At 43.5% G+C, this 20883-nt stretch overlaps 2 protein-coding genes and 1 long non-coding RNA gene across 4 annotated transcripts; 1 reads left to right on the forward strand and 2 right to left on the reverse strand.

Annotated features, from left to right (window-relative positions):
- The first annotated feature begins 1091 nt into the window (after window positions 1–1091).
- chtf18 (CTF18, chromosome transmission fidelity factor 18 homolog) lies at window positions 1092–13836 on the forward strand. Its single transcript, XM_080464562.1, has 22 exons — window positions 1092–1327; window positions 2839–2928; window positions 3009–3153; window positions 3280–3469; window positions 3613–3705; window positions 4934–4986; window positions 5083–5221; window positions 5303–5527; window positions 5602–5699; window positions 5792–5915; window positions 6020–6156; window positions 6291–6384; window positions 6475–6573; window positions 6688–6818; window positions 7461–7575; window positions 7715–7939; window positions 8057–8206; window positions 8488–8618; window positions 10075–10219; window positions 10320–10415; window positions 11584–11653; window positions 13429–13836. Exons 1-22 carry the CDS (start codon window positions 1240–1242, stop codon window positions 13548–13550), a joined length of 2760 nt encoding a protein of 919 aa, XP_080320688.1. The 5' UTR covers window positions 1092–1239; the 3' UTR covers window positions 13551–13836.
- LOC308110324 (guanine nucleotide-binding protein G(I)/G(S)/G(O) subunit gamma-13-like) lies at window positions 13658–17176 on the reverse strand. Of its 2 annotated transcripts, none has more exons than XM_080464563.1 (3): window positions 17059–17176; window positions 14268–14375; window positions 13658–14074 (listed from the first exon to the last, which is right to left on the reverse strand). In XM_080464563.1, the coding sequence occupies exons 2-3, from the start codon at window positions 14363–14365 to the stop codon at window positions 13969–13971; spliced, it is 204 nt and encodes a 67-aa protein (XP_080320689.1). In that variant the 5' UTR covers window positions 14366–14375; window positions 17059–17176; the 3' UTR covers window positions 13658–13968. The 2 variants fall into 2 exon arrangements, with proteins under 2 accessions (XP_080320689.1, XP_080320690.1); XM_080464564.1 differs by having other exon boundaries at window positions 13832–14074; window positions 17072–17167.
- Window positions 17177–18455: 1279 nt separating this feature from the next.
- LOC308110360 lies at window positions 18456–20204 on the reverse strand. The gene is made up of 6 exons (XR_013935383.1): window positions 20014–20204; window positions 19585–19685; window positions 19318–19376; window positions 18979–19042; window positions 18679–18720; window positions 18456–18574 (listed from the first exon to the last, which is right to left on the reverse strand). It is a non-coding gene; the product is annotated as an uncharacterized lncRNA (long non-coding RNA).
- Between the last annotated feature and the right edge of the window lie 679 nt (window positions 20205–20883).

Genomic DNA, 20883 nt, shown 5'->3' on the forward strand with positions numbered 1-20883 from the left:
ATTAACGTGGAAGAATTTGCCAAAATCTACAGAACAAAATATGGCTATTTACTGATTTTACTGTTGTTTATATTTATAAAGTGTATTATAATGTGTTCCTACTCGTTGTGTTTTCTGTATAATGTGTTCCATAAGATTATTGATATCTGTAGGAATTTTTATGAAAGCAGGTGTTACATTTGAATGGTTACTGCTAATGTTATAAATTTTTACTGTGTGTTATATTTGTACACATTTGTGTATTATTATGTTGTGTGCCTGCCCCGGGGGCTGCAGATGGAAACTAGCTACAGCTAAAATCTGGTACAAAGCATCTTTTCTTCAAGATTAATGTTTTTGTACATGGTCCCTGAAAAATAAACTAAATGAAGACAAATAAAATGAATTACGAGGTACTAATGTCATTAGCTATGTAATAAAAGGAGGGAAGCTACAGAAATATGCATGTAAATGTTATTTGATAAGGATCTTATCCGAGGTGGGATCAGAGAATGAATGAAAACAAACACACATCATCAGTTTCTAATATTTGTATGTATTTATTTTGCATTACATGAGGGGACACGTGCACATACATCACAAAAACCGTGTTAAGTGAATTTGTGAATTGCGGGCAATGATATAGCTTCTCATCCAAAGAGCTCCTTGTCCTGTGTATGACCATGTTAACAAAGTCTTGACCTTCATTCAGAGCCACACGGCCTGCTCCAGAATGTGTGAATTGAAAAGGAACCTTCTTGTAAACATGCTCATTTATACATTTTGAAGGTTTTAACAAATTCATCTTTAATCACACAATCTGATTGGCCTAATTCGCAGTAAAGGTCTCTTCTGACAGTTTTAATGCATTTTATTGGCAAGGGAACACTTAATTTTAATTTTGGCGAACTGAAGAAAAAACTGTACGCTTTGAGCGCCTCCTTCTGGTCAAACCGTGAATAACACAGTTTATTTTTTTGCACGTTTTAATTTTTCCTTAAATATTATGTTTTGAATAATTATTCTTTTGAACACTGTAGTTTGGCGTCATGTTGTAAACAGCCAATCAGAGCACAGATCAGTCGCGTCACCCGGAAGTAGTTTCACACAACATAAAAATTGCCGGGAACTTTGTAAACACACATCGACCGAGTTCAAGAGGAAAGATATTGACGTAAAACAGCGGTCCTCGGTTTAATTCTGCTGTTAAAAGGTAGTTGCAGAGTCTCTGTTTGGGGTTCAGAACTCGTAGGAGGCACAATGGACGAATACGACGAGCTGTTCGAGATCGAGGACAACTTTGAGGAGCAGTTCGCGGACGAGCTGGAGGCGATGGCTCAGTTGGAGGGTGAGTCCGAACCGGGATTCAGATTAACGCCTTAAAGTGTGCCATCCTGCATGTGCAAAACTCCCAGCCTTAAAATACAGGACTGTATGAAAAGTGCAATTAAAATCTGTGCAAGCTGACACCGGCTGTTATTGTTTGCACTTTAGATGCCAAACTGCTTTGTATGATATGACAAAGATGGACAAAATGTTCTCTTTACGTTATTCTCCAAATTCAGCACCACCAAGTTATTTCATAATTTCTGAAAAGATCGTTACATAGTGAGATTTAGCTGATAATGTCGGTGTGGGGTCACCAGTTCATCTTAAGAGACATCAGAAGTAAAACATGCTAACTTTACATAGAATGGTCCCATAATCTGTCATTATGAAGCAAGCATGCCATCCTCTTTATATTCACTATATAGAAACACAAAACCTCTTGTGGTACCCTCACCTTGCTTGTGGTGTGAGATCTGTGTTCATTTATTGATCATTGAGCTGGATTTGTTCAAAGTGTCTCTCAGCACCACCAAGTTGAGCTCTTTCCAGGTAGGAGGGGAGAGCCCTCCCCACTTCTTGTTGCATTATTTACGAGTGATGGGAGATCGGCCACAGATTCATACAGCTGACTGCAGTGATGTGGTCGATGTACTGGGCTGTTAAAGAGGAAGCTGAGTTCCATTGCTTTGTTTAACAGTCGGTCCACATACACATGCTGTCATGAATTTTGGGTCATAACCAACTGGGATCACAGATACATACTAGAGCTGCTACTCCACATTGAGAGGAGCCAGTTGAGGTGGTTCAAGCGTCTTAATAGGATGCCCTCTTGTCACCTGCCTTCAGTTTTCTACCAGGGAAATCAACTGGAAGGACGCCAGGGCCTCCTCCGAGAGGAGCAATTCAATTCCATTCAACTTTATTTATATAGCACCAAATTCAACACAGTCATTTCTAGGTGCTTTTAACAAAGAGAAGTCCAACAAATCCACATGAGCATCGGTGGAAAGGAAAAACTCCCTCTAATAGGAAGAAACCTTTGCAGAAACCAGACTCAGAGGTGGCAGCTTTTCTGCTGGCCGGTTTCGTGTGAGAGGATGGAGGAGAGGAAAGGATAGGATATATTGATAGTTTGAGTAGGGGGAGGGAGAGAGAGAGAGAGAGAGAGGTGGGGGGGGGGGGGTCGTCTTGTGAGAGTCCTAACTGTAAGCTTTAGTAAATAGAAGTTTGTTTTTTTAAGAAGAGCATCAACCTTAAAGACTTGTGGTACATATCCTGTGATCCTGAGCAGGAGGAAATGATGTCTGAGTTTCTTTGCTCTCTGTACTGCCGCTACAAACCCCTGAGGAAGTGAAAAGTTTTCCTGTTGTGTCAAAAAAGTTTACATTTCTAGAAAAGTGGCTCATGATAGAGTTGCATATATGTTGTCGATTAACTAGAGGTTATAGTTTAAGTGCAAAAGAACTTGTAGACAGTAATGTCTCTGTGTTATCACCTCTGAAATGACAGAAATATCTCTGTGATTCTCAGACGATTCTTCTACGGTGAGAAAACCTTCCAATCAACGGCAGGGAGACAACATGTCAGACATCGAGCACCTGCTGGATGATAAGCCCATCAGTGAGTTCACCCTAAGTCTCTGTGTTTATTTATTTCTTTATCTATTCCTCATTGGGCCTCATTAATATTGTAACTTTCAGCTCCGAAGTCGAAGCGGATGAAGCAGGATCTCGGCGTGGTCAAACGGCTTTTCAGCGCATCACAACAGAGCGCTGTGCTGCTACCGAGCCAGGACATCACACCGCCGTCCTCTCCAGAGCAGTGCGAGCCCGCCAGCACCCGCAGGTAACGGAGACACAGGAATGAGGGAGGGGGGTTGAAAATGGATGATTTAATTGATCATGTTTTCACCATGAATGATTGTATGTTTGTTGCTTCTTTGGAGTTAATCTCTATTCCTGTGTGTTTCAGGTCTAACCCTGTCGTGTTGGATATCAGCGGCTTCGCTCTCCTCCAGGACTCACCCAGGCGACCTGGCGCAGCAGCGCCGGCCTCCCTGCATGCGCTGAAGCGGCCACCTCCAGAGGGCGAGTACATCAGTGTGACAGACTCATCGGGGAGTCGAATTTATCTCAGACAGAAAGAAGACACGGGGACAAAGGTTAAAATCTCCTCAATTACTCATCTCTGATGCTGATTGTACATTTTGGGTGGCACTTTGCTTTAAATCTAGACTTAGAGCAACACTTCTGTATAGTTCTGTGCTTGTTTGGATCATTTGTCGGTTTGACCGTGTGTCTGCAGATCGTGAACTGCAGAAATGTGCCAAACTCTCTGGGTGAACTGGGGCTGATATCAGTGCCGATAGGAGTGCTCAGAGAGCAGGAGGCGGAGAGGGTGAGCGACCTCGCACTGCGTCACACTGCCACTGATCATGCACTAAAAAAATAATAATTTCCTATTCATCCATCTTCTGGACTGGTTTTATTCTGTTCAGGATGTAATCACAGATGGCTGTGTGAAGACAGGGCACATCCTAGACAGGTTATCAGTTGCATCATATAAATGCATTTGTTGATGAATGTGTGCATTGATTTGTAGATTTACTAATTGGATATGCTTTCTAAATTGTGCAAAATGTTTCCTGACCCATGTTTTGGGCTCTCAATATAAAAAAAAATCTAACTTTCTTTCCACTCAGATTTTGTTTATATATATATTTGTGTGTGTGTGTGTGTGTGTGTATATATATATATAATTTTTTTTTTGCAGTTTAAGATCTAGTATGTTCATCCAGTGTGTCAAAATGAATAAATATAATAATAAAATAATTGTAGAATCACATAGGTGAGGTTGTGCTGAAAAAAAAGACGACAAGAATTCATGTTAAACCATCATTAATGTTAAAATGTAGAAGCAGAATCAAAAGAAGTCCAAAATGACAAATTGGCTCAAAAGGGTTAAATCTCTTTCTCAGTACTTTCCAATAAATTTTTAGTTTTGTTTTTTGGAAATCTCACGTTCATCCAATGTTCTCTGTATTAATCTTCATGGAATTTACCATGAGTGCTTTTTACAACCGTTTGTGGACCGTCAGGTGTGTGTGAGTTGTGTTGGTGATCACTGAGCTACAGTAAAGAAATGCAAACATTATGTAGATTATATATACCACACATTTCAATATTTAAAACATGGTGGCAAACAGGACCAAAATGGTAGCTTCACTTGCATACCTTCAACTGTTATCATTTGGATGTGTCTCTTATTTTTTGAACCAAGTAGAAATAAGAAATATCTGGTTCATCAGTAATTCAATTATTCACGTACGGATTTAAAGATTGATTATATAATGCAGTAAACTCAGTTTTTCTGAATATTTATTTGGACCTGAAAATGTGTTTCATCTGGAATATATGTCATATTAACTGGTGGCACATTAGGTCAAATCTTAAACTTGTGTGTTCGATTCCCAGGAGTGAGGGCAGGTCGACGGTGCGAGTCCCAATGACTTGTTCTGACGAAATGTAAAACATGAAAAAAGAGCAGCCGAACGCACACCATCTAGAAAATGAAGTTTGAAGCTTTTGTATTTGCTGGTTTTGTTAAGTGTCTTTTAATGCTGCAGCGTCACCAGCAGCTTGTGGAGGAGTCGCAGCGTCTTACAGACCTGCTGACCAGGTAAATGGAACGCCTGTATCCGCATGAACATAAATATTAAGACACGCGTCACATTTTGGAGCTTGAACTGTCTGTTTGCTCTTTCCAACACGTCAGCAGTGTGAACGAAGTGCTCGCGCAGCCCGAAGACGCAGAAAGTGAGGAGAACGATCCTGAAGACGCGGAGGGACGATTGTCACGACTGTGGGTGGACCGATATTCTCCACGCCACTACACCGAGCTCCTCAGCGATGACGTCAGTGCCTCGTTCATTAAGACCGCCTGCTTCCTGTCAATCGAAGTCTTTAACACCCGCCTTCGTCCCGTTGTACCGCAGTTTACAAATCGCTGTCTGCTCAAGTGGTTGAAGCTGTGGGACACCGTCGTGTTCGGGAGGGAGAGGAAGTCCTGCCCCGCTCGGTCAGACAGACAGGCAGCCAATCAGAACTCATTCAAAGCCAATCAAGGAAATCCGAATCAAAACCGCTTCAAGACTAAAACTGAGGTGACCGAGGAGCTGCTGGAGGCCGAACTGGATCAGTACAAGAGACCAAAGTTCAAGGTACGACAGCAACAGCGCCTGATTCTCACGTAGTTATTCATTACTCAATATGATTTATTCTGCTCTTTCTTCAGGTGGCTCTCCTGTCTGGTCCCCCAGGTTTGGGTAAAACCACCCTGGCTCATGTCATAGCAAAGCATGCTGGGTACAATGTGGTGGAGATCAATGCCAGGTGAGACATTAAATAGAGCTCGAGCAAAATACCGTGTGGCCACGCGCAGTCCTCTGCTCGTGACCCGAGTGGCTCCCCTCGTGTTGTTGCAGTGATGATCGCAGTGCGGAGGTTTTCCAGAAACGCATTGACCAGGCGACGCAGATGAAGTCGGTTTTAGGAGCCAACGAGAGGCCCAACTGCCTCATCATCGATGAGATCGATGGAGCTCCTGCGGTAAGTGTCCTCCCAGGATTTTTAAATCGAGAAATGGTGGCTAAAGCGTATCAGTAGATTCCAGTTCCAAAGTTGTTGTTTTTTTCCTGTGTGTTTGTCGGCAGGCTGCCATCAACATACTGCTCGCGGTTCTGAACAGGAAGGACGGACACGGTGGAGAGGGCGGCACAGAAGCTACCAAAAAGAAAAAAAAGAAGGAGTCCATCCTGCTACGACCGATCATCTGCATCTGTAACGACCTGTGAGAGGCACCTTCATATTCAACAGCCGTAGCAGTTTACAGTTTGAATTTTTTTGATGAATGTCGATGTTTAAGTGTAAAATATCCTCTCTGAGCCCATTTTGTTTACTTCTCATCAATCTGCTCTCTTTCAGTTATGTTCCTGCTCTCAGACCTCTCAGGCAGCAGGCCTTCCTCCTGTCCTTCCCTCAGACTCAGTCCTCTCGCCTCGTTCAGAGACTTTCTGAGGTCAGTAAACGCATCAAAAGCATGTCAAACCGCAGTGACACAACTCTTAACAAGTTTTTTTTTTTTTGTTTATTCCCCACCTGTCTGCAGATCTCGTTCCAACAGGGCCTGAAAGCAGACACGGGCGCTCTGATGTCCCTGTGTGAGAAGACGGACAATGACATCCGGTCGTGCATCAACACCCTGCAGGTGAGGGAGTTTCAGAATGACTGAAGACTCTGTGAGACACATGTGCGTGTTTATGTCTTCCCTGAAAGGATCAGCTCGCTCTCAATCGTGTATTTGTGGGTCTCCTCTGTGCAGTTCCTCCGTGGCCGAGGCCACAAGCAGCTGGACACAAGAACTATTCAGTGTGTCTCTGTGGGGCAGAAGGACCAGAACAAAGGTTTGTTCCACCTGTGGCAGGAGATCTTCCAGTTACCTCGCATCAAAAGGTACAGTATGTCCGCCGGCGTGTCTGTACACACAACCAAGACTTTTTTCTTGTCATAAAGATGTGAATTGGTTTAGTTTCATATGAAAGAATTGGATTAATACAGGTGCATGTTTGTGAACTGGAATATGTCACATCTTTTTTTGTTTTATTCTTTACAATTTTATCTTGTAAGAAAATCAAAGGATTACAATTTTCACAAAATATTGGACTATTTCATTAAATCAGATCTCAAGCCCAGTCGAGGGAACATCTTGAACTGATGAATCCACGTGAAGAAGGGATGAAGTGTTTTAGCATTTTTTAATTCTTATTTTATCGGTGTTTTAATACGACAAAATAGTAAACTTCAGTTATTGTCGATTATATGCACCTGCACTGCGTACTGTTTCTACAAGAAGGAGCACGAAGAAGTCCAGAGGGAATCCCACGTGTGTTTGAAAGATCGAAATAGATTGCAGCTTTAACACTTTAGTTTTGTGCTCCAGACCGGGGAAATGAAATGAACATCGATGCAAACAACAAAATCTTGTTATTGTTTAATGAAAGATAACATCAGTTTAATCTAATTCACCTCACCTCTGTGTTTCCTGTCCTCTCAGGAGCTTGACGTTTCTTTAACACACGACTTGTGTTTTTTCAGGAAACGAGCTGGCGAGGGCTTTGAGGAGACGATGGCTGCAGGAGGCGGAGCTCAGAGGTTCCAGCACATTCTAGATCTGGCTATGTCCAACGGAGAGTACGAAAAGGTCTCTCAGGTATTAAACTGAACCTGTAAAATTGTTACTTTAATTTGTCTTTTCGCGTTACAATCTGCACAGATGCTGGACTAATCTATCAGAAACTTGGTAAAAGTGAGTCGCACGTCTCCTGACGTCCTCTGTTGCTTCTCTTCAGGGTCTCTATGATAATTTTCTGTCCATGCGAGTGAGAGATCCCAACCTGCAGAGTGTGTGCGAGGCGCTGGACTGGCTGTCGTTCTCAGACCGCCTCAACCATGTGATTCTGCACAACCAGAACTTCTCTCTGATGAAGTACCTGCCCTTCCTGTCCGTCACCTTCCACTTCCTGTTTGCTCACACGCACGTGCCCCGCATCAGCTACCCTCACAGCCACCACGATGTACGAGCCCTCTACACACACACACACACACACACACACACACACACACACACACACATTTTAAACCGGAAACAACACATGCTTCAGATATTTCAGGCATTGTTGTGTCATTTCCAGGCCTCCTCGCGTCTCCTCAACAGCAGGAACGCTTTGTCCGCCATGTTGGCCGACATCCCAGCACGCATCAGATCGAGGATCAGCCAGCTCAGCCTGGCCATCGATATCCTGACGCTGCTCCTCGAGATCATCTGTCCCAAACTCCGGCCTGTACGTTCGAGCCTGCCAGCCATTAAATGTGCACATGTCTGCATGCAAATGTAACAAAGGATTAAAGTTTGCCTTTTTAAAAGGAGCAGAAACGTTGACTGCTGTGTGTGTATTAGAGTTACTGTATGAACCGTGACCCAACTATACAGAAGTCATTGTAATTTCATTTTGCTTGTATCTTCCCATTGTTTTATTCTTAGCTTTCCTGTTTGTCTGTGGGAAAAACCTACTTATTCTCCTTTTTAATATTATTAATATTTCTGTGTATTTTTTTTTTTCAGGTGAATCCACAGTTGTTCAGCAGCAGGGAGAAAGAGCAGATGCATGAGCTGATCAGCACCATGCTGGCCTACAACCTCTCGTACAGGCAGGACCGCACACCCGAGGGACAGTACACGTACATACTGGAGCCGTGAGTACACACACACACACACACACACACACACACACACACGCCCTCTACTGGATAGTGCAGGTGAAGAGTTGATGTGTGTCTGTGGGGTGCTGAAGGTCACTGCTGTTGTCCACACTGCATGAGGGCTTAGAGTTTAATCCCCTTAACACCTGGAGAGTGTGTGTGTGTATGTGTGTGTGTGTGTGTGTGTGATGGTCTCCGTGGTGAATCAGGGTAGGAAACAGAGGAGCAGTGTGGGGTCCAGGTTGACAAGCAGAGGAAAGGATGGATTCACAGGTGAAGTTGGAATGAATCGAAGGCTGAAGCCAGGAGGAGATGTGTCACGGCGGCGTGTGAGATAAAAATGCACGTTTCACTTCAAATCCCGACGATTCTTTACCTCAGGAGACTCTCATTCTCTGGCAGCTCTGATATTTTTTCTTGGAGACTTTTGTTGCTAGGGTGAGATAGATAACCCGTTACCTCAGCCATGCCGGACCAGGACGCCCAGGACGGCTCCTTCCTGCAGGCTCGCTGTGATAAAGTCCTGGTCACCAACGACTGGGGCCTGCCTCTGCTGCTGGCGCTGCTGGTGCTGCTGCTCGTCTACGCCTTCCTCTACCTGCCCTCTCTGGCACACCACAATGCCACTCTCTGACGGATAAGAACAGTGAACAGTGCTGGCACCCCTAAGTGATTGGATTTTGATGGAATTTTCTTTTTTTTTGGGACAGCTCTGTGATTGGTCAGACGCCTGCTGGGCTCCTAATATTACCCTCACTGTCGAAGCAAAAGAGAGATTATTTCAAAGTTTTTACTCAATTTGTTGTATTTTCTTGTTTGTCGGAACATAAAATTGTGGCTGTACTGTGTTTTCAATCGATGAAAGTGTGACAGCAGTCACTCCTGTACTGATCGTTGTGAGACTGTGGTTGAATTGTTACCTGTCACAGCGCCAACCTGAAGTCTAATCCAAGAAACTTGATGTAAACTTCTCACTTTTGTCTGCGCTGTGAGCTCTGGAGCCACAAAGAGATTGTTACAGATGTGAGAGCCAGAGGCTCTTCTGAGTATTTGCTGCAGTGAATAATGCATCAAGTGAAAGGAGAGTTCAGCCAGCAGCTTTTTTCTATAGTTTGCCAAAAAATAATAGCGGACCTCATATATTTTAAACAGCAGAAATAAATGACTAATGAAAATATACACTTGTGTTTATTGGATTTTTCCTCCATCAGCCATTGAGTGACAGTGGACTTGTGTGCGTGTGTTGCATGTGGTTGGAGATCAGCAGTAAGAGGATTAAGGATTTAAAGAATGACAAATTTCGGGTTTTATTCTAGAAAAGCAGCCATGGCACCGAGAGTGGAAGCTTTTGTTATTCTGCTTTCCGTCTCACAGGGTTCACCTGCTGCCCTGCTCTGTGAGTGGACCTGTAAAATACAGGTTTTTTCCCTGCCATGTGTGTGTTTTGCAGGCGAGTCGAGGAGGTGGTGAGGTTTCCAGGTCTCCCTCCGCGCCGCCAGCTGACTTATCAGGCCAAGCAAACCATCAACAGAGAGATGGAGCAGGAGAAGATGAGGAGGGCCGAGCAGCTGATGCTGCAGCGAAACCCCGTGAGGGTGAGAGAGGGCGGTGCGGCCTGGAGTCAGCCAGTTCACCATGGTGTATGTGTGTGTGTGGTAATAATCTAATGTATTTATAATCTGATATGTGATGCAGAAAGTGGAAGAAAAAAAGAGTGCTGGCCCAAAAGCAACTAGTAACCATCAGCAGAGGCTGGAGAACATCGTCAAACAAACCACAGTGGAGACCAGGGTGAGACACACACACACACACACACGCACACACAGACACACACATCCGTCTGCAGGACTTCGTGTTCGTTTCCTACAGACCTTCCGTTTATTTATATGAACCAAAGATAATCTGCAGCAGTTTACCTAGTTTGGGTTCAAATAAACTGAATCTTGTAGTTTAAAAAACATCTCCCAGTTTAGAGCAGGACGCAAACGGTCTTTGCGTTATTTTTAGTCTTTAGTCTTTTTCCTCTTCACTCTTAGTTGGATATTAATAAATAAGCTTCCTAACTTCCTGAGAATACCTCAATCTGATCATTGTGGCAATTTTTTTTTTTCAACCATCAATGATTAATAAATTCATAAAACTGCAATTTCTGTGCAACTGAAAGACCCGTGTGTCTTTGTTTATCCCGGAAATCAAACCTCAGCGAGGCTCTGATGGCAGCCATGTCACTTCCACCAAAGCACCGCACTAACAGAGGAATCGCTCCACAGCTTGTTTGTGGTCAGGGTTCATTGTGGGATGGAAAGGAGAAAACACACATGTGACTTTCGGAGTCAGTGGTTGTTGAAAAGCAGCATTAAAATGTGGATCCTCATTTTTGTTTTTTTGGGTACTAAGCCAAAAGTATTTGAGACAGTACAAGGACAGAATGGCCGAGGACATGACCGGGTAGTGTAGGAGGAAAGGAAAGGGAAAGGCGGTCCAGAGGAGAGACGGGACATACAATTAAAAATGAACCCTCAGTTCTTGCTGGCATCTGTGAGAGACTTTAATAGAGAAGCTACATCCTGAACAAGTGGTGGCCAGGCTGCATGTCACAAATAGATGTATGGAATTACATGTCGTGTCTGTACTTTTGACAGATGGAGGCTTTTCACAGCCATAATCTGTTAGTTATGACCTCTAGGTGGAGCCAGAGGGGAGCAGCCTGTTCACACTGACCATGAGAGGGAGATCAGAGCAATAATAGTCTAATAGTTCAGTAAAAGAGTGCTGCAGCCTCTGGGGGGCAGAAACGAGGGTAATGAGAAGCCACTGACTCCCAGTCCCTCACTGTGAAAGTAGTAAAACGAGGCTAATGAGTGTCGGTCCTTTGCTCATGTTGACCTTGTTATTGAGCGACAGTGTTTTTCAAAAGCTGATGAGCTTCATCCTCACACTTCCTGTTTGTGTCCCGCAGCCGGAGGTCGATTTCTTTGGCCGAGTTGTTGCCCCCAAACCTCAGAAACCTCAGCTGTCCTCACACACAGGTACTGTTGGATTCATCCAAAGACTCGGAGAGCACACACACACACACACACACACACACACACACACACACACACACACACACACACACACACACACACACACACACACACACACACACACACACACACACACACACACACACACACACACACACACACACACACACACACACACACACACACACAGTGTGCCATGAGGTGATCACTGATGTGTGTTATGTAATGTTTCTAAATTAGTGGCCCTGTGGCAGAAAGCAGGCAGGAGACGAGGGCTTCCAGCTGCTCTAACACCTGCATTAATACACTACAGTAACGCCTCACCAGGCCGGTTTTCATAGATGCCAGGAGAAATGTTCTACCACTTCATTATGTTAGTCTGTGTTGAATTCAGTTTTTATTCAAGCAAGTCAAAGATACACTACTGTCTAAAATATAGATTGCTGCTTTAGAGCACCTGGCTCACTAAAAGTCATTAATTCCCAAAAAATAGGAGCTTTTCATATCCAATCTAAGATATCCATTCATCTCTTTTATAAGTATAAAGTATTTGTCATTCACTCCATCAGTATGAAGGGCAGTTTGCTCCTTTTTAACTGGAGAGGAAATTGAGGACGGCAGCTGTTCTCCAGAGGGAGAACTGGTCCCTCACGGGCCCGGATGTCGCTGCTGTGTGGTCGTAACAATTAGACGTAAAATCACTGACCTGACTCAAAATAGTGCAGCCGGCAAATTGATCGACAAGAGTGATGGAGGTGGAAACGCAGAGCCGGGACCGTTTTTAGGCCAAAAGAGGAGCGACAGCAGGATCCGACGAACCGAAGCAGTCAAATCTGCGTCCCACTTCCAGTGATGAATTCTTAAATCTCCATGTGATTGTGGGCATGACGGTGTGTTACGTTCTCAGTGTGAATCCATTAAACCACAGACTTTACTTGGTTGGTATTTTATGGGGGGAATCGTCTGGTAATCAAAACGGATCTCACACACTCACCAGTCTCGGTGAGAATTTAGCGTCAAGACAAGTCACCTTCAGGAGTTTCCAGAGACTTAAACTGAGCAGATGGGACTTTCTCATGAGTTGACATACCAAAAGTCAGCTCGAGTTTTATTGTGACAGCAGGATGTGTGAACTGTCCCAATGAGGGTGACGACATGTTTGTTTGTTCACGAGGTCAGAAATGTCATTTCTCTCACGGGCTTATTTTGCAATTAATTGTATGACTGTAAACTTCTTGCTATTTTAGTTGGTTGAATTATTTGTAAGTGTAAAGCAGCTGTTTATCCTTTACCACTTTTACCTCTCATCCTGTTGCAGCCGACAGGTTTTAACATAATTTAACTCCTCAAACATTGGTGATGTCGAGACACCACAGACCAGATTCAGCCGACTGTCGCACGTTTTTTTAAAAGGAGCTGTTTGGACCGTTAAAATCACAAAGTTGAAATTATCTTGGAAAGCGTTGGAGGAGCTATCGATCATTTCACATGAAATCAAAATAAGTCATAAGCTTGTTTGACTTCTGTGGTAAATTGACTCTATAAACAGTCTTTACGCCAAACAGAACAAAAAAAAATATGTTCTTGACTCTTGAGAAAATCCGCCGATTATTCGGTGCATAATTTATAACCAGCATCCTTAGAGGTCGCAGGTATTTCACTTGTGTCCAATCAGTTGAATTAATCTTTTGACGTCACGTTAAAGGAGATTATTGGTCCTTTTTGGTTTTTAATGAGACTTGAGGGAAATGAATTAAATTGCCATTTCCTGTCAGCAGGTGAGAAGTGTCCAGTCCTCGCTATGGGAACGGCGGTGGGCAACAGTGACGTGTGGTTCAGGTTCAACGAGGGGATGTCCAACGCCGTCAGAAGGAACATCTGCATCAGAGAACTACTGTAACACACACACACACACACACACACACACGTGCGTACACTGTCTCACGCACTGCTGCACTTGTTCTGTGGCGGGCTGGAAACATTAAATCACTCCAAGGTGCTGCTTTTAATTTGAAAAGTCTTTATTTGGATCGACAGTGTAAAGAGCCAATAAAAAGGTGTTGAACATTGCTCAGCAGTTCATTAAAACAAACCTCTAAAAAGCTACTTGGTGTCGTACCCTCACACACACTCACACACACGTAAAGTAACAGCATTCAGGAGTCTCCAAATAAAGATGACATAGCAATAATGTGCGTGAGTGTGAGTTAGTGCAGCGTGGCTGTGGAGGAGTGCCCGTTTCTATAGTTTGTATGCATCCGTGATTGTTTGTTTGGTCTGTGTGTGCGTGGATGTGTGTGTGTGTGTGTGTGTGACCGTTAGAGGATCACACACTTGCCCTTCTCCACCCAGGGGTTGGCTCGCATCAGCTCCGGGTTCAGAAACGGATCTTCACAAACACAACCTTCAATCCACTTCACCAGCCTAAACAAAAAAACAAAAAAAACAACAACACACATCCTGTGAGTACAGACGTGCCGCACCTGTGTGTGTGTGTGTGTGTGTGTGTGTGTGTGTGTGTGTGTGTGTGTGTGTGTGTGTGTGTGTGTGTGTGTGTGTGTGTGTGTGTGTGTGTGTGTGTGTGTGTGTGTGTGTGTGTGTGTGGAGACGCACTCACTCTGTGACGGTGATGGAGGATTTCTCCCTGTTGATCGCCAGCTGATACTGAAGGCTCTCCACTTCTCTCCTCATTTGCGGGACGTCTAACTCCTCCATAATGCAGCTTCTGTTAGCCGACACGGCAGACGAGTAAACAAAGAGACGGAGCTCGGCAAAGTAAACGATCCACTTTGAACACAAATATCACATTCAAACCAAAATCGACACAAAAAATGTTTTGGCTGCGACAGAGTCGCTTCATGATGTGAGAAGCATCAGATCCACCAGCTGGATGAAGAGATTCAATTGGCTTTGTGTTTTTAAGATACTGAAATAGTGACTGAACCACTTTTTAAAGAGCGAGTGGTGTCCAGGACTGTCTGAGGGGGGTGCTCGAGGTCACAAGAAAGTGGGTGTGAACACGTTTTTTTATTTTGCTTTTAAATTCAGTGTTTAGTTTTTATTAGAGCTTTAAAGCTGAATATCTTACATAACAGCCACTGTTTCCATGACTCTCAGTAGTTGTTTCTAAATTTAGCCATTCTTATTCCAGTCATCTATTTATCATCAACACCGGCAACAAACCAGGCACATTTTTTAATCGTCTACTTTTTATTTCCTATCCTTTTAATGGGTTTACCTGCAGAAATCGTGAACTTGACTGAACATTTCTGCAGGAAAATCTGCAGGTAAATCAAAAATAAAAATCATTTCTTTTTTTTTAATAATTAAAAAGAGAATCTGAAATCTGTGTCTGGAATCAATTAGGCTGCTTGTTCAGTATGCAGCTTTATTCAGAAAACGACGTTATATTTTGTGGAGCTCAAATCTCCTATGTCCTCTAAACGCACCACAGCAGTAACTGCGTTGCTCGCCTCTGATCGAAGCTGGATGCTGCTATTGGGTTAAAATGTTGAGTGACAGTATCATCAGCCAATCAAATTTTGATGTGTTATTGACGGAACGCCCCCAGGGCAAGCGGAGTTTCTAGTGCTGTCGTCATTGAAATGAGCTTCACTGATTGGCCCATGGGCAGGTGGGTGATGACGCACTATCATGATCTGCTATTCTGGAGGTAATGGCGGCTAATTCAACAGCATTATCAGGTGATACGATAGCGGACCTGCTTCTGGGGCCTTTTTCAAGGCGCCCGTTTGCAGAAGAAATGGAAAGTGTGAGCAGAGGAAGACCAAAGGCTTTGTGCAGTATTTCACAGCGGGAAACTACCAACACTAGGACCGGGAGACAGCTAGCTAGGAGCACAACCAGCTGTTCTGCTGGTCATGGTGACTCTTCAGTACAAACTCCGGAACATGGAACAGCAGCGGTTCTACAGCCTCATAGAGCCTCTAAAAGGATCAGGATGGGTTTCCTCTACAAGTGATGGGTGAGTGCTAGTTCTTTTTTGTTGTTTTTTTTAACTTTCTCTGGATTAGATTGGGCTGCTGTTGGCCTTTGGTGCTGTTTTTGATCGTAAAGTGGTGTTTCCCATACAATCGTGGCGATGTGGTGTCTTGATGTGTTGTGGTTGTTGTCATGTTGGTGTGGATTAAGTGCTGATGCATCATAGTGGCCTTACATTGGATTAGGATTGTGTCTTTACTGTAGGGCATAATGTGCTGCTGCCATTGACCGTATCGGAATAGGCAACAATACTTCTTTTGGTGTGTGTGTGGGGGGGATTTGGTTACTGCTGGCCCTGACTGATACGCCACCGCACGCGACTGCTTGTATGTTAGAAAATGTTTTCAAGTTAATTTATATTGCATTTAAAACAACCAGAGGACCTGATTGCTATGAAAAAGCTGAATTAAGACAAATGACATTATAATACACATATGACTGGGTTTTGTTTTCGTTTAGTTTGTTTTAACATGAGCGCATCTCACAGTGTTACCAGCCAAAGAAAAGAGGTGTTTCTTTTGAAAGATGTTTTAAAATGAGAGCTAAGCATGCCTAATATGTCAGGACGTGTGAGTTTTAAAGTTCCTCCAGCCAAAATGTTTAAATGTTTTTTGTATCATTCATTTATTTCTTATAGCAGCATATATTCGTATATATGTATGTTTAGATTCACAGTGACTTTGAAGCTTTAATATATAGAAATATATCATTGAATCACGCTGATGGCTGAAATTTCATTTAATTTTCTTTAAATTTTCTTTTTTAAGACTTATAAATTAAATTGAAGCAAATCATTTGGGGGGAAATTAAATTTTAGATGCAGAACAACACAAAGACAGTGAGGTTGACTTATTGAAGAGTTGTATAATATCAACTGTCGGTTGGAGGTGCATCCTGCCCCGCCCTGCTCCAGCAGGAGGAGACGCACTGGGCCCAGATGAGAGTTGAGACCTGCTGTGGAGCAGCTCGCTCTTCTCCCACCCTCCCCCTCTTCATCACCACCATCCCTCATCCTCCTCATCTTTCTAATGGCTCTAAGTAGGTCGGCCGCCCGGTACCCGTCTCCTCCACCAGCCTCCATCATTCTGTGCGCTTCCCGCAGCCAGCTGCTTCATCACAGGCCTTCATCATCACCATCATCATCTCCATCCTGTCATTATTACAAAACCCTCCAAACGTGTTATAATGGTGACATCACCCTCCCTCGCGCTCCGGGTTTCTCCCATTTTGCGCAGCAATAATTCGCATTTTACGCACAAAAACCGGCGCGCAGGAGAAGAAGCCGAGTCTCTTTATTCACCTGAAACATGACAACATCCGCTCGGGCGCAGATGTGTGGCGATGATCAGAGGGCGAAAACATAATAAAAATAAATGAAATCACCGCACAAAGAGAGGCTTACTCACCGTCGGGCCTTACCGGAGCGGGTGGAGATGGAGCGGCAGGCGGCGGACCGGGCGGGATGAGAGTCGGTGGTGGTTTCCCCGGCAGAGGAGTCCGGCTTCAGTGTGTGTGAGCAAGGATCAGGATGAAGAGGAGGAGGAGGAGGCTGCGTGTGTCGGATGTCCTCTGCGCAGACTGGAGTGCCCCCCCCACCCCCACCCCCCCGATGCGCAGGGCGGAGACAAGGAGCCGCGCCGCCTGCTTTCACTGTCAAACCACAGACCAGAGCACCTGTATGGAAATCCACACAACCCCCAGGAAATCACGCAAATGAGGAGGGAAAGCAGTGGATTTGTTTATTTCTTACAGGCTCAGGACCAGCCACACAACTCTGCATCCATCTGCTTCGTTTGAATTTGGTTGGAGGCGTTTTACAACATTTCTGGGTTTAAAGTGTTCGTTTATGCAACTGGCGCCAACCAGACAACCCAGGTCACCAGAAAAACTAGGGTTGGGATGAATAATGAAAATCATTAGTGGACGAGTTGGGACGTAAAGCCTTCGATTAGTTGTAGACTAATTCTCATAGTAAAAAAAAGTTCAGATCTCAATGGGGCTCGAAAATCGACTTTAAGGATTTGCAATAAGAGAAGATGCTATATAGGTAGACATATTATTCAGATTTATTTAAAATGAATAAATTGTACAAAAATTACGCTGATTTAACTACCTGACTAGTAGAAAACTCGTCAACCCTGTACGGCCAAATTGGAGTCGTCAACTAACCTCAGCTTGTTTTAGAGAGGAAACTAGAATTTCTGGAGAAAGTCCACATGTACAGATGGAGAACATGCGAACTCCAAACTGGAATTTGCATGTTTAACCTTCTGGCAAGAGTGAAAAAATTCTTATTTACTTAAATTCTTAAGCCACCAAGTGCTGCAGACAATATTTAACAGGGCATATATAACGTCTACAATTAAACTATACAAAATGGGCTGCAGAATAATTATATAAAGCATAACTCAGGTTTTAAGAAATGTAGTCTTGTGTAACAGTTTGAAAGTTAAACTAGCAGTAGTTCCTCATCGACAGGAAGGGTAATTTCTTTATATCGCCCACTAGAGAACAAATTACACGATGTAGTGGATTTTGAAAAGTCACTGTAAAAAACACTGGTTTTCCCAGTGGGCTTGCTCCAGTAAACATCCATAACTTCTCTGTGATATATTGAAGTGAAGATTCCACTCATTACCAGTGGATCTCAGCCATTCATCACTTAAAAAGTGAAAATAAAAATGCTATGATCATTGCAGGAGAATCTATAGAGCGACTCGTCCTCACAGCCACTGCTTTAGTCTCGTTACCTTAAAGTAAACCAACGCTGGTGAATAAATAAACCACACAGACAATCCAGGACTCAGAATTACTGTTTATTCTGTAAATAAAAGCGATGAAAGGTGAAGAGAGCCCGTGGCCTCGCGGAGGTACGATCGGGCACTTTCCAGTCTGGCGATGAGTCAACGAGTTTTGCAGCTCCTGCAAGAGAAAAGACATTATTCAGACTGATGAGCGAGACAGAAACAATATTACATCGCCAACAGAAGACCTGTAACGTGTGCATCATCAGTAGAGAAACTTACCAATATAGAAACCTCAGCAAACTTCAGACATCCCTCTTGAATCTATTAAAAAAAGAAAAGAAAAAAACCTCATTTTTCACATTAACACACTGGAAGCGGCACATTTGTAACAACGCCTCAGAATGAAGTCTGAATCAGGAGCTGGAGTCCAGCTCTCATAGTAGGTGTCAGAAAAGTTTATTTAAGTCTGTCATCACCGGCTGAAAAATGTTTAGCGCTTCCTGGACCTTCCCTCACCGCATTTGACAGAAGGCAGCGCGGCGGGACGAGATCCAGGATCAGGAAAATAGACAAACTCACCGGCGCTCCGAAGCAGTGGTCTTCACCCAGGCAGCTCACAACTGCTCAGCTTCCCCATCCAGAGCTTCACAGCAAACAAGAAAAACAAAAACTATTAAAAAAAAAAAAAGTGAAGGAACTGGTAGCACGATTTAATGTTGAAATATCGAAGCCTCAGAATAAAGTCTGAATCAGGAGCTGGAGTCCAGCTCTCATAGTAGGTGTCAGAAAAGTTTATTTATTTTGTCATCAATGGCTTGAAATGTTTTTTTTGGCAGTTTCCTGATCATGGCCCCCACTGCCTTGCATGTTTCAGTTTACCTGAACAGCACCAGGGTTAAAACACTTGAACAAACTCACCTGCATTTATCATGTGATTAACAGCAGATCTTCATCCAGCCACACCCGAACTCCCCAGCCTGTTTTATTTATGGTGGACAAAAACAAAATGTAAGAACAGGAGCACCAAACTGCTGAAATCCGTTTGACAACATTAATGGAGCCTCAGAATAAAGTCAGAATCAGGAGCTGGAGTCCAGCGCTCATAGTAGGTGTCAGAAAAGTTTATTTAAGTCTGTCATCAGCGGCTGAAAGCAGTTCACACACCAACATATCACACATACTCACCAACGGTCACATTGCGCTCGGATTGAATTCAGCCAGCTGAAGTCTTCTCAACACGAGGAACCGCCATTGTTCAAACTTTGAGTTGTACAGTTCAAGATCCACTGTGAAACAATTACAAAGTTTAACTCATCATGAGGGGAAACTGCACCTCATATGCTCTTAAGAATCCGCCTCAACAGTAAAGAAACGAGACTTCAGTTTAATATAAATACACATTCAATCCATGATCACCGAGATCTGCTCGGTAACATTCCGTGTATTTTATTCATTAGGTAGTAAATAATCTAAGAGCTCAAGATAGCTTGAATGCAACATTCACCCCCAAAAAACCCCAGGAACTTTAAAATACATAACCGGAATTTAAAATAACTCTGTAAAAACTGCGCTGCAGGCCACGTGCTTCCTCCACGTGTGCGCATTTCCACTTACTTGTTTCGCTACTGACGGGTGAAGACTGTTTATCAAACCACACCGGGGCAGAAAGGCGCGTGTTTTGGACGCGTTTTTTCGTGAAGTCATTCTGATGGTTCAATAAGAAACTTGTGAAGCGCAGAACACGTCTGATCACCTCCGCAGGCAGCGAGGAAAAGACTTCAATCAAGGGATATCTAGCTTTCAGGACCTTCCTGTTCCGCCCCGGAGCCCCGCCCCTTCCCAGGCTAGTGGGTTTAGCCACAGAGCTAACAAGCCAAATGCACTAAACAATTCTAAAATAGTGTTCGCCATTACGGTTTTACGTTTTTTTCCCCAATTTTGAGTATATCTGATGTACACACCAACACAATTTAAACAACAACCGATTCCACTCTAAATAAACCGTCAGTAGGAGCGTCTCATTCTGATTTACAGGCTCTCCCAAAGCATTCTGGGAATTGTAGTTTTAGATTGCAATGACTTGAAAAGGTGACAAGTCTTTTTCAGCTCCTACAAATTCACTCTCCCATTCGTAGAAAGTTCGAATATCGTAAAAATGAAGAGCTTTAACCATGTATCACCTGCTAAAATGTTTATACTATTGTCTCATTTATAAAAGAAGCAGTTTCACATTGTCAAAATACTAAACTACAAGTAATCAATTACATGTATCACCGCAGTAAAACCGACATCATGTATTAATTGTAAACGTTCTGTAAACGTAAGAGGTTGTATTGTATTGATGCTGCGTGTAGTTTAATGTGCACTATTACAAAACCTTCTTTAAGCCACCTGATTTCTGATTGTCGTTAGATAGGAGAGCATCTCAGTGGTCACTCTGTTCCTGATGAGAGGACATTATTTTTCCAGATGAGTGGGAGGTGA

Source organism: Lipophrys pholis (genome assembly GCF_963383615.2).
Source record: "Lipophrys pholis genome assembly, chromosome: 5".
Lineage (NCBI taxonomy): Eukaryota > Metazoa > Chordata > Actinopteri > Blenniiformes > Blenniidae > Lipophrys > Lipophrys pholis.

Bases quoted from the DNA above. Each gene is read 5' to 3' on its own strand.
- chtf18 (XM_080464562.1), top strand. From the start codon at position 1,240: ATGGACGAATACGACGAGCTGTTCGAGATCGAGGACAACTTTGAGGAG. The intron at 5,916-6,019 runs GTAAGTGTCCTC...GTTTGTCGGCAG, and splicing joins AGATCGATGGAGCTCCTGCG to GCTGCCATCAACATACTGCT. The intron at 7,940-8,056 runs GTACGAGCCCTC...TGTCATTTCCAG, and splicing joins ACCCTCACAGCCACCACGAT to GCCTCCTCGCGTCTCCTCAA.
- LOC308110324 (XM_080464563.1), bottom strand. From the start codon at position 14,365: ATGGAGGAGTTAGACGTCCCGCAAATGAGGAGAGAAGTGGAGAGCCTT. The intron at 14,075-14,267 runs GTGAGTGCGTCT...TTTTTTGTTTAG, and splicing joins TCCTCCATCACCGTCACAGA to GCTGGTGAAGTGGATTGAAG.